General features: G+C 38.0%; 1 protein-coding gene across 38 annotated transcripts in view; it reads right to left on the minus strand.

Annotated features, from left to right (window-relative positions):
* The window catches only part of CLASP1 (cytoplasmic linker associated protein 1), a 246,530-nt gene that overhangs the window by 142,450 nt on the left and 90,560 nt on the right, over positions 1 to 13,520 (minus strand). For all 38 annotated transcript variants that reach the window (XM_033111629.1, XM_033111635.1, XM_033111608.1 and 35 more), the window contains exon 7: positions 12,675 to 12,772. In XM_033111629.1, the coding sequence (XP_032967520.1) occupies positions 12,675 to 12,772 (98 nt within the window). The remainder of the gene's footprint in view (positions 1 to 12,674; positions 12,773 to 13,520) is intronic.

Below are 13,520 nucleotides of genomic sequence, written 5' to 3' on the forward strand. Positions count from 1 at the left end.
GCGTCCTGCAGGAGAGTTACATCACTGTGGGAACGAGCTGGTACCTAATCTTGTCCCCTGCCCCCCGTTATGGAAAACTAGGTAGTTCACACATTCTGGTCTCAGTTCATTCACTGAAACTAGCACTGAGTGCTGAATGTGTCAAGTTCTCCCTCTCCACAGCTTCTTTTTATTTCCACTTCATTCTATTCTACTTAGATGTTACATTCCATGTAACAGAGGAGCCAGAAACACACATCAACAAATAGAAGTAAAATGAAAGAGATGAACTAGCCTGATACACTGCGTCCATCCCTTCCCATTTCACAGCTGACTTCAGTATCTTTGACCCATCCTTCCATCTAAGTCCAGATGTAGCCTCAGAATCCTTCTCAAAGCTGCTCAAGGAAACCACTCACTACCAATTAATCCAAGTTGGCATTAAATAAAAAAATCTGTTTGTCATCTGAGGACCAGATATAAGTAAAACTACCACTCACTTTCAAATCCAGTGGTTACTAAACATCTGGAAAAAGAGCCCTTGGAATCAATTTCTTATGGTGTTTCCATCACCCTCCCTTTTATAAGTAACAAGATCTCCAATGGCTTAATAAGCCCATAAATAGTATCACTAGACAGGTTGTCAGGGCGTGCCCTAAGTTACCACTTTATTGTGTCACAACTATACCCTCTGACATGAGTGTCCCTGCATATCTGCAAGTTAGGGACAAGGTATACCTCTCCTCTGGCTGTTCCTGAAATACTGGGAGGGGGCAATCATTTCTTCCATTCCTGGGAAAGTACTTGCCATTATCAATGGCAATTGTGGCAACTGTAGTTCCCTATCCATGGTAATGTCTACTCACTGTGGCCACATCATCCACAACTGGCAGGCCCGAAGAGCTTAGTATGAGAATGCTAAAAAGATTACTGTTAGTGACATCTGCGCCTAATTCAGAATACCTCAGGCAGGTGCCTTTCCCTCGACTTTCACTCCTGTCTCATGAGCTGCCTCATTCTCTGGTCAATAATGCCCATAACGATGGCTCCTATCTAGGTTATCACCTCAAGAGATCAGAAACCTGACAGTCTAACACCAACAAAGCATTCCTTAGGATGAATGGTTTTTGCTAGGTCTGAGTCACCCAGCATTATGAAATGCCTCTCTTGGGACCCATCAATTTACACAAGTGTAACAGGATGCGTTTATATGTTCAATAACAGTAGTACATAACTAATGATTAGCCTCTGAAGTCAATTTTTTTCATTTTTTAATTTTAAACCTCTAGATCTCAGATTTGAAATAAAATTTATTAGTTTGACAATAACCAATATAATTCCCCCGTTTTTCTGAATTTTATATTCAACTCTTCAATTCAATTGTCATTTGTTTTATTATTAAGATCAAGCTATGGAATTACTCCTTCCTAGAATATTTTATAATATATACGAGGTATGATCAAAAAATATGGTGAAGGCTGCTGCTGAATGCCATCCAACAGAAAGGCAGGAATCTTCAATATGAAAAGCGGCTCATCGAACCTTAGTAACAGTGTGTGATAAGTTTCAACTTGTTCGGTGCAGTCAGTCCGGTGTGAGCAATGGCTGAGAGAATGTATGTTTTAAAGTGTGCCGTAAATCATGAAATCAGGAACAACGGCCTGAGAAATGGGCAAATGGTTTCATCCTCCATCATGACAATGCTCCATGTCTCATATCGTATCTGGTACAGCAATTTTTGTCAAATAAAAACATTACAGTGTGTTTTCATCCACCTTATTCATTGGATCTGGCAGCATGCGACTTCTGGCTCTTCCCGGAAGCCAAAATGACCATGAAAGGTAAACATTTTGAATCCATCAGGACATCAAGGCAGCCATGACAGTGCAACTAAAGACATTCACAAAAGAGGACTTCCAGAACTGCTTCAGAAAGTGGCAAGAACGATGGGATAAGTGTGTTCGAAGAGAGGGGGGTATTTTCAGAGGGATTAATGGCAATGTCTCTTTTATTCTAATACATTATTTTTTATTTAAACATGCACCGTATTTTTTTATCACATCTCATATTTAAAACAATTTCCTAGAAGCAAATGCTAGTAATCTCTCAGTCAAAAAGCTCCACCTGTACACTCAGAGCTTTCTCGTTGGCTTTTTAGTCCAATACTCTTTCATATGAGCATACAACCAAAAATTCTAAGATACATGAACAAATCTTCTAAAATGAAAAATAGAAACCAACATGAATAAACACATACCCAAAAATCCCACCTTCGAGGAAAGAAGAGACTATGAAATGTTTTTTAAATATGCCACCAATACTTCCAAAGAGATACTATTGCAAATTACAAAAGCAAACAGGCGAGGAGCCCCTCAAAAATGGCAGAATAAAGAACTCTGACCATCTGCTCCTCCAAAGTCGCAAAGAAACCAGGGGCAAAAATTTCTAGTTTTTCAAAACTAGAAATTTAAACAAAGGCTTGCAACAACCCGAGGAGAATTCTTCAATAAAAAACCAAAACAGCTGAATCTTCATAATAGGAAGTTTTCCATGGTTTTCCTATGCCCTATTTCCAGCTCCAACTCACCAAATGAAGACTAACAGCCTCACAATTTACAGTCGTCTGAAAACCAGCAGCCTCACAGTCCCTGGAAAGCGTTGAACATATTTGCAGCTCAGTCAAAAAATCCCCGTTCCCAGAGAACTGTCATTATTTGACCTGTCTGGCATATCCTGAAACCTCCATGCACAGGGTTTGTCTTTATCTGACCTGATTCAGAGCATGCTCCTTGCAAGACTCTTTACACTGAAGCCATGATCAAAAAGAATCAGGGACAACTGTTTGACATGGCAGCTGCCTAAGATGGCAATAAAAACTGGGACAAAGAAATGGACCAAAACGCTTACAAGGAAAAACTGGAGAATAAGATGTTCACAAGGAAATCTGAGAAGCTCTGACATGTTCCTGGGAAACCAGAGGCACGTGCCCAGGAAAGAGCCAAGAAGGCAATGCCTCATGTCTAGCTAACCTGGGAGCTCTGCACAAGCAGGCAGTCAGGGGGACACAGCGATGCAGAGACTGCCTGCCAGAAAACTAACAGCATGCCCCACTAGGCACAGAGGGCCCTTCGGCAACGGCTGGGAGACTTACCGGCTGAAAGCATTTAAGGGAATCTCCGTCCAATCATTAGCTGAACACTAAGCTAGCCGAGCAGACTTCAGTAGCCATACACAACAAAAACTACAGGCTTGACAGAATTAGTTCAGGAAAGTCACTAAATAAGCAGTGAGCAACAAAACAACAAATGCCAAAACAACAACAAACCTGGGAGGGGGAAAGAATGTGATTACCAGAGTTGCCACAACATATTTAAAATGACCAGCTCCAACAAAAAATTATGAAACATGTAGAAAAACAAGAAAACACGGCTCACACACAAGAAAAGGAAATTAGTCAACAGGAACTATCCTTAGTGGCAGCCTAGATGTTAGACTTAACTAGATGAACACTTGAAATCAAGTACTATAAATATGCTGTAAAGAACTAAAGAAAAGTATTTCTAAATAACTAAAGGAAAGTATAAGAACAATGTCTCACCAATAGAGAATATCAATAAAGAGACAGAACACATAAGAATCATATAGAAATTCGAGAAATGAAGAGCATAATAACTGAAATCAAAAATTCAGTAGAGGGACTCAACAATGAATTCGAGCTGGGAGAAGAAAAAAGCAGTAAACTTGAACATTAGTCAACTGACAATACCATGTCTGAGAAACAGAAGGAAAAAAAATGAAAGATCCTACGAGACTATCATCTTATAGTACCAACATAGCAACGTACATATAATGAGAATCCCAGGAGAGAAGAAAAGGACAGAAAGAAAATATCAAGAAAAAAATGACCAAAAAACTTCCCTAATTTTATATAAAATATTAATTACATATTCAAGAAGCTTAACAAATTCCAAATAGGATAAAGTTAACGAGATCCTAACCTGGACACATGATAAGCACACTGTCAAAAGAAAAGACAAAGAAAATCTTGAAAGCAACAACAGAGAAGCCACTCATTATGTACAAGGATCCTCAATGAGATTAATAACTAATTTCTCATACAAACCAATGGAGGCCAGGCAGCAGTGAGCTGACATGTTTAAAGTCCTGAAATTTAAAATCTCAATCAAGAATTCTATATCCAACCAAATTATCCTCAAAGATGAAGTACAGAATCCTCTATGGACCAGACATTTGAGTCTTTACATGAAGCCATACTACCAATATAACAGAATACAGACTGTAGTGAGAAAAATAAAAATTTACAACAATCTTCAATAAAAAATAAGAGTCCTTCAAACTGAAATGAAAGAATGCCATACAATGGCCCAAACCCACATAAAGATATAAAGAACACCAGTAAAAGTAACTATAAAGGTAAATGTAAAACATATATAAATATAAAAAAATAGCATAAATGTACTTTTTTTGTTTATAAATCTTTTCTTGACTTACATGACTTAAAAGGAAATTGCGTAAAGCAATAATTATAAAACTGTGTGTGCTGGCAAGCTTATAAGGTACAAAGATGTAATCTGCATGACAAGAAGAGCAAAAGACAGGAGGAGAGAAAACTATGAAGGAATAAAGTTTTTAATATAGAAATTAATGGTAATAATTCAAACTAGCTTGCTATAAGTTAAAATGTCAGCTGAAATCCCCAGAACAAACACTAAGAAGATAATTCCAAAAGAGAACAGCAAAAGAAACAACAAGAAAACTAAAATGGTACACCAGAAAATATCTATTTAATACAAAATAAGGCAATAAAGGAGGAACCGAAAAAAGAAAAAGTCATGGCATATAGAACACAAAAACAGCAAAACTGTAGAAATAAATTTTACCTTATCAGTACTACATTAAATAAAAACAAACACTGCAATGAAAAGGCAAAAATTGTCAGACTGAATAAATAAGACCCAACTATATGCTACGTACGAGAGACTCACTTTAGATACAAAGACACAGAGGTTAAAAGTAAAAGGATGGAAAAAAAAATATTCCATTCAAACTGTGCTTAAAAGAGACCTAGAGTGGTTATACTATTATCAGACAGTATATATTTTAATACCAAAATTGCTACCAGGGACAAAGAGACATTTTACAATGATAAAAGGATCAATGATCAGGAAGATATAACAAAGCACCTAAGAACAGAGTCCCCAAATATATGAAGCAAAAAGTCACAGAATTAAAGAAATAGATAATTCAGCAGTATTATTTGGAGACTTCAATACTTTCAATAATGGACAACAGAATACAGATTCTTCTCAAGTGCACACGGAACATTCTCCAGTACAAAATACGACATGCTAGGCCACAAAACAAGCCTTAATAAATTTCAAATAACTGAAACCACAGAACATAAAAAATTATGATATGTGACTACATACAGGATAAAATTAGAAATCAGCAACAAGTAGAAATGGGAAAGTCACAAATAATGTAGGAATTTAACGAAACACTCTTAATTAACAAATGGGTCGAACATGGAAACAAAAAAAGAAATCAGAAAATGGTTTGATTAAAATGAAAACACAATATACCAAAACTTAAAGGATGAAGCTAAAGCAGTACTTACAGAAAAATATACAGGCATTAATGCCTACATTGAAACAGAATATCTCAATCAATAACCTAAAATTCACCTTAAAAAACTGAGGAAATAAAAAGCAAAAACAAATCAAACCAAGCAAAAGGAAGAAATACAGACTAGAATAGAAATTTGTAAAATATAGAAAAACAAAAAACCAAAAGTTAGTTTTTTGAAAAGATCAATAAATTTGACAAACCTTTAGCTGGAATGACCAGAAAAAAGATGACTCAAATTACTTAAATTGAAAGACAAAAGAAGATACATTACTATTGCTCTTACAAAACTAAAAAAGATTTACAAGAGAACACTATGAACTGCGTATCAAAAATCAGACAACCTAGATAAAATTCCTAAAATACCAAAAAACCAAAACTGACTCAAAAAGAAACAAAATCTGAAGAGACCTATAACAAGAGATTGAATTAGTAATCAAAACACATCCCTAAAGCAAAGGCCCAGATGGCTTTACATTTGGTGAATTCTAATAAATGTTTAAAGAAGAATTAGTGCCAATCCTTCACAAACTCTTATAAAATATCGATGAGAAGAGGGGAAACCGTAGGTGGGGAGAAGGGGAATAACAGAACTCTATACTTTCCAGTCAGTTTTTTCTATAAATCTAGAACTGCTCTAAAAAATAAAGTCTACTTACGTGTACACACACACACACACACACACACACACACCCTAAAAAATAGAAGAAGAGGGAACTTTCCAACTCATGACTTTCCAACTCATTCTATTAGGCTCGTATTACAATAGAACCAAAACCAGAAAAAGACATCACAATAAAAGTACAGACCATTATTCCTTATGAATCCTGAAGCATATAACAAGAGTTATATATACACCATGACCAAGTGGGATTTATCCCAGGAATGCAAGGCTGGTTTAATATCTGAAAATCAATTAATGTAACACAATATATCAATAGAATAAAAACAAAGTAACATAATCATCTCTATAGATTCAGAAAAAGTATTTGACAAAATCTAACAGCCTCTCATGACAAAAACACTCAACAAACTAGGAACAGAACTACTTCAACCTCATAAAGGCATATACAAAAACACCCACAGGTAACATAACTAATGTTGAAAGACTGAAAGCTTTCCTCCTAATTTTTTGAAAGTCATTAGACGTCAAAAAAATGAAAAGACATTCCATGTTCATGGATTGGAAGACAATATTGTTATGATGGCAATATTCCCAAGATTCATTACAGATCCAACTCCTACCAAAATCCAAGCTGCCCTTTTGTGCAGAAATTTGTAAGTTCATCCTAAAATTAATATGGACACACAAGGTACCCAGAATGGGCAAAACAATCTTTAAAAGAACTTGGATTTCAAAATTTACTACAAAGCTACATTAATCAAGACAGTGTGGTAGTAATAGAAGGACAAGAATACAGATCAATGGAATCAAATTGAGATTACAGAATAAAATCCTTATATTAATGGTCAACAGATTTTCAACAAATGTTCCATGAAAAAAAAATCTATCAAGACCAAAACCACAAGATACCCGTTAGGATGGCTATTATCAAAACAAAAACAAGAAAAAACAGAAAATAACAATTGTTGGCAAGGATGTGCACTGCTGCTGGAATGCATTTTGGTGCGGTAGCAATAGAAAACAGTATGACAGTTCCTCAAAACTTTAAACAGAGAATTACCATGTGATCCAGCAATTTCACTTCTAGGTATACACCCTAAAGAACTGAAGGCAGGAAACAACAGATATTTGTACACCCATTTTCACAGGAGCATTATTCACAAGAGCCATAATGTGGAAGCAACTCAAGTGTCCATCAACAGAGGAATGAATAAACAAAATTTGGTATATATATAAAATAGAATTTTATTTGGCAATAAAAAAGAATGACTCATACTACAACATGGTTGAATCTTGAAAACATTATGGTAAATGAAAAAAGTCAGTCAACAGAAGGCTACATTTTGTGTGATTTTATTTGCACGTGATGTCCAAAAAAGGCAAATCCATAGAATTAAAAAGTAGAGTAATAGTAGTTGCCAGGGGCTGAAGGAAAAGAAGGAATGGAGAGTAACTGCTAATGGATATGGGATTTCTTTTGGGGGTGATTTGAATATTCTAAAACTGGATAGTGGGACACACAACTTTGTGAATACACTAAAAACCACTGAACTGTCCACTTTAAAAGGTTAATGGTTAATTATGAAAATATGAAAATTACAGTTTATGAAATATTTCAATAAGAAAGCCCCTATTTAAAAAAGAAAATAGAATGCTATAAAAATGGAACATACAGTGGACAAAAAAGAAAGCTTAGAAATTAAAACAAAAAAGGAAATATTTTTAAATCAAATACCCAATAGAATGGTTAGAAGATAAATTTGAGAAAAACTCTCAGAAGACAGAACAAAATTGTAAAGCTGTAAAATGGGAGAGAAAAATCAGAAAACTAGTCCAAGTGGTCATATAATATAACTATCTACAAATATAGTCATATTTTGAAAGAAACTTGCCCGATACAAGCGACATGAGGTTCCAGATTGAAAGGCCCTCCAACTACACAGCACAACGGAAATAGTCTCACATAACACCCATCATCATACAGTTTCAGACAAATACTGGAGACAAAGAGAATCAAAATTATCTACACACGATGAAGAATCAGAATGACTTTGACCTTCTCAGAAGAAACACTGAAAGCTGGAACACAATGGATATTAGTTTTAACATTCTAGATGAAAATACTTCCAATCTAGATTTCTAAACCCTGACAAACTATCAATGTCAGGATAGAGTACTGATATTCTCAGACTCAAAAAAGTCTCCTTCTCCACATCTTTTCTCAGAGAGCTATTGGAGGATATGCATAACTAAAATGAGAGAGAAAACCAAGGAAAAAAAAAAAAAGACATGGTCTCCAAAAAACAGCAGACGCACCTGCAGAGACATTAGAAGTGAAGCCCCAGGATGATGACAGAGAGAGATGTCAGGATGATAAAGGGAACAGGCGGCAGTGAAGGCGGCCAGCCAGACTCAACATGCTCATGAGACGTTCACACACTGTCAGGCAGACAGTCCTAGTACATGGTAGTGTGTAGCCAGCTACGCAAATGAAAGTCAGATGGAGTATTAACCCAGGGAAAACGAAAGGTTCTGGGGGAAAAAGCAGTCACAGTTCACCACATATAAATAGTGATCAGTGAATAGCATACACAGTCCTAATATAAACGAAATGTTGTCCTCATCACAATTAAAACACGACTATTTGGTGGATGAAATGACAAGCGTACACGAGGGAGGGTAGGAGGGAAGAGAGCTGAAATTCACCCTCCATAATGCAAAGCAAAATTCTTATAGTGACAAAAAACTAAGACACAGCAGTAGATACAAAAGAATCAATAAAAACAACTGACTGTGCTTGCCTCTGAGGGAAAATAGCAGAAGGGGTGAGGAATTGGCTTTTTCCAATGTATCTCATAAACCTCTCTCCACATAACTCTCTCCACATAAACAACTCTCTCCACATAAACAACTCTGACAGAAAACAAAATTAAATATGAGAGGAGATATCGCAGAGCACGTCTCTCATCCTTCTGCCCTGGGCCCTCTCCAGAACACTATAGCTTTAGCAACTAAATTAAAAATAACGAAGTTTCCATTTTTCCCCTAATAATATAATCATTAAGTAATAATGTCTAGTGAATGTTTATGCATTTTTTATATAGGTTGAAATAGCAAAACAAATATTATGAGAGCTATACAAAACTGTTTACCAAATAGTGACAATGTATCAGATGACATACATTAGCTCTATCTATAAATGAAATTATCTTCACGTTTAAAGCAGCTGCTGTTTCAGGAGCTTGGTTCCCAAATGATGGTACCAGAAAAAAATTTAACACCAGTGACCTGTCTTTTCTCCATAGCTTTGAAAACTAAAATATCCCACAATAAATGAAAGTATTTTCTGAAATATCCAATGGGAGAACAGTGACTATAAAAGCGTGCTGAAAGCATGTCTATGAAAGTAAACCACAAAGGGAGGTTGCAGGAAGTCTATTTACATTTTACTTAGTTGCCAAGTATGCCCCACCAACATCATACGCATAATTCCAGCTCCTCCAAAGTGAAGCTGATGAATGTACAAGTCTCTTTTCACAGCTGTGAAACAAACAGAGAAAACTGCTGCTCCAATGACATTACTCTCATTAGTTAAGTCATTTAGCTGATATTAAGGCATTATTTTTCATATATTTCTTAGAGATCTTCTTATCAAATACAGCACTCACTCAGTGAACAAACTCAAAACAAGAGGTCGACATTTTTATTCCAGGACTAACTCCAAGTTTTAAAAAGCATTAAGCAAATTCTACAGTATTTTGTAAATCCTATGGACTCTTGTTCGCTAACCTGAAAAATGTGCTGTGTTCACATAATAACAAACAATGTCTATAATGACGTAACAAAGGTCTAAACTATTCAAGCATTCCAGCCAGCCACGTGGGGCCAGGAAGAGCAGACAGTGCATTTCCCAGACAATGGTAGGATTCTTTAAGCTGTTCCACATGATCACGTCTCCTGACAAAATAAAGGCAAGAGCCTCTGACTCTCACAGTGCTACATCAGGTAACGCCTTATAACAAACACAAAGAGAAGTGAAGTTTCACCTTCTTCCACTAGAGCAGATTTTAAAGACCCCTCAGCCTCGTGCTCTACGCACGCACGTGTATGCCGAGTTTTACAACAATGGCTGTGAAGCCTGTGGGTCCGTTTTGCTGACACTCCCTTCTCCATTTGGTTCAGAACTTAGGGGAAGGATTTTAAGTAACATGAGGTAGCAGAAACCCCATTCCTAGTCACAAAGCCCCAAGCACCTCTGTAGTTTTTTAAATATTATTTTTAAAAAGGAGAGTGGTAGTTGAAAGAACACATGAAACACGACTGGGAGTCTGGAGGAGAAGGTCCGAGCCCCAGCTCGGGCACTAACTGCCTCTGGACCGCACCTAAATCACTCTCTGGATTGAGGGTCCCCCAGACCACCCCTACATTTAACGATTGTCTAGGACGACTCTCAGGACTCAGCATATAGCCATACAGCTATGACTGTTAGAGTAAAAGGACACACAAAAAATCAGCAAAGGGAAAAACTGTGTGAAGTCCAGAGGAACCAGGCACAAGCTTCCTAAAGTCCCCACTGGAGAAGTCACACAGGACGCAGTTAATCCCCCAGCAACAGGTTGTGACAATGTGTGAAACATTGTCTGCTCATTAGTCTCAGAGCCTGGGTTTTTCCTGGGGCTGGTCAGCAGACAGCCACTGCCTGGCACTTACCAGAAGAAAAGCAGGTGTGCAGCATAACACCTGCATGACGGGGCACAGTGAGCCACTCTCAGCTCACTCTGGGAAAGGTGGGAACCTTCCCAAACCCAAGTTTCCAGACACCAGCCTAGGGCCAACTTTGCAAGCAGGCTTTTCGAGACAGCAGCAGCGTCAGGCCTGCTATTTAACTCTTTCCTGCACTGACCTCTCTAGATGTCAGTTTCACCATGTCATTTCCCCACATCTATTCACTCGCTATGGCAACACCCAAACATGACATAGCAACCCCACTGTGTAAAATGGCCCGTTCTCAGCCGAGGGCTGTCATGAGCTGCACGGCACGGTGAAACCGTCCTGGGAGCAGAAAGATTTCACTGTTCAAGGCCTGTTTCCCAACAATGATGGTGACGTCATCATCAACCAGCCCTCTCCTTCCAGCCCCTGCTCCCCTGTTCACCCATGTCCTCCAATATTCTCGAGAGAGTATTTGGTAGTTTTGTCTTTAAGTTTCTCTCCTCAAGACCAGAAGGCTGAGGTTGATGACACAGAACAAAAATAAATTCTATGCTCAGAGATTACCTTTCGTAAAACACATGAAAAGTAGTTTAATTCCCCCTCGTTATCTTGTACACAGCACAGGGGCCGTGGTGATAGCCTCACTGTGGTCAGATATCACCGTCAACCACAAACACGTGTAGCTCTCCACTCCGCTGCTCGAGGAGCCCCCACCTTAAGGGGAGAGGCCCACTTCTGTCATATTCAACTGAGGGGCAGCAAAACACTTGACTCCTGCACATTTCAATGTTCCAGCCCGTATCTAGATGATCCGTAAACACTTTTGGAAAATGAAGAAAAGAAAATTAAAGAGCGAGTCAGAGAGCAGGGCTTCCATCTTAGCTCTGACTCTGACTCGCTGTGTCGTCTCTCAAGTCACTTCACGTCTCTGGGCCTCTGCTTTCCCACGGCCACAACGACAGGCTCTGACATGCTGCTCTGTGAGTCTAATCCATGTCTAACTTCCCAGGGTTTTCACACTGCTTTCTCCCCTTAAAGGAATGGGGTGGGGCAAAGGCTTTAGAATTCACGTGGTGCAAGGTTTCTGCATCATGGCTCAAATTATAGATATCTAATTGTTCATTACTTTTCAGATTCTGCCTACAACAGACACATCTGTCCTCACGTTGTCTGGATCTGATGAGATGCTAATCCCCTTGCGTGGGCTTCTACACACTGAGACTGATATTACCAAACACAGAAGTACCATTTCAAAGATGTTTTCCAGAATTATTATTTATATATTTCTATTCAAACTCATTTGAGAAAGGCTTCATTCATTCAAACAAATATATTCTAAACAAATATATTCTAAACAAATATATTCATAGCATACTAAGTGCTACGTGTATGCAAGATATAGAACCATATGAAGCAAAAGAATGCTGAATTTTTCAACACCAATTGGTTTTAAATATGCTTCTAAAATCAGCACATGGCATGAGCCCTGGCGAGATGTATGGGTGAGAGAGGCTCACTTCTGAGCAAGTGGAATGGGAGGGGACCCCTGACATACGACTGTAAGATCTGGAAAGACATCCAGCCACCACTCCACTAACCATATATTCTTTGAATAAAATTACCCCAACAAAATAAGTAGTACAAACGAAAATGTTAAATGAAAAAGAAGAGGGTGGAAAAAGGAGAAGAAAGGAAAAACGTCTGAACTCACCGGGACTGTGGCAATCCTTTTTTACTGAGATCTGCCCTCACACGTTCTCCTACATGTCTGTAAATCTCCACTAAGCTGTTTATTGCTGCATCTCGGACCTGGATGTAAAAGAAGAGATCTTACAGCTGCTCTGTGTCATTCCACAGGACTTCCTGCTGGGTCACAACAGGCTGGCTATACACCACCCCAAGTTTATCACCAATTTACCAACACAGCTGTGAATACAATGCCTGCTGGATGCTCGACTACATAAAGCCACATTTAACAGTTTTGCCTCTATGGGTACAATTCCAAAGAGGAGAAAAAATTTAGGTCCCAAAGCTATACACGTGTTCAACTCCATATCCCTCAGTTTTTTTTCATTCCTTACGATGGTGTCAGGACTCTAGAATTTTCAGGGCATCTTTCCAAATTAGAAAACACTATAAATAAATGAACTGTACTGAAAATAAAGCACCATGCAAAGTATTCTAGATTTAGGTCAAACTAATACTTAGGGAGCAACAAAAAATTGGTGGTACAGGCTACACAGAGCCTTATATTCAAGCTCATTTAAAAAAAAACACACACACACAAAAAACACCTCATCGCCCTAAAAGGAAATGGGAAGAAGTCCATAAATTCTCCATTTAACACGGGGCAGGGTGCAATAAACGTCATACAAGAGAACAAAGACCTCCTACAGTTTAGGGGAGGGAATAAGCACTCCAGAGGATACCAAGAACTGTTTTAGGGAAGAGAAAGGAACCATTTAAAATGGGCTTAGAAGGACCACATTTTATCAGGAAAAGATGGAATGAGACAGATTCCAAACAAGGCACAGCCTGTGCAAAGGTGTGGAAGCAG

This window comes from Rhinolophus ferrumequinum, chromosome 8 (genome assembly GCF_004115265.2).
Source record: "Rhinolophus ferrumequinum isolate MPI-CBG mRhiFer1 chromosome 8, mRhiFer1_v1.p, whole genome shotgun sequence".
Taxonomy (NCBI): domain Eukaryota; kingdom Metazoa; phylum Chordata; class Mammalia; order Chiroptera; family Rhinolophidae; genus Rhinolophus; species Rhinolophus ferrumequinum.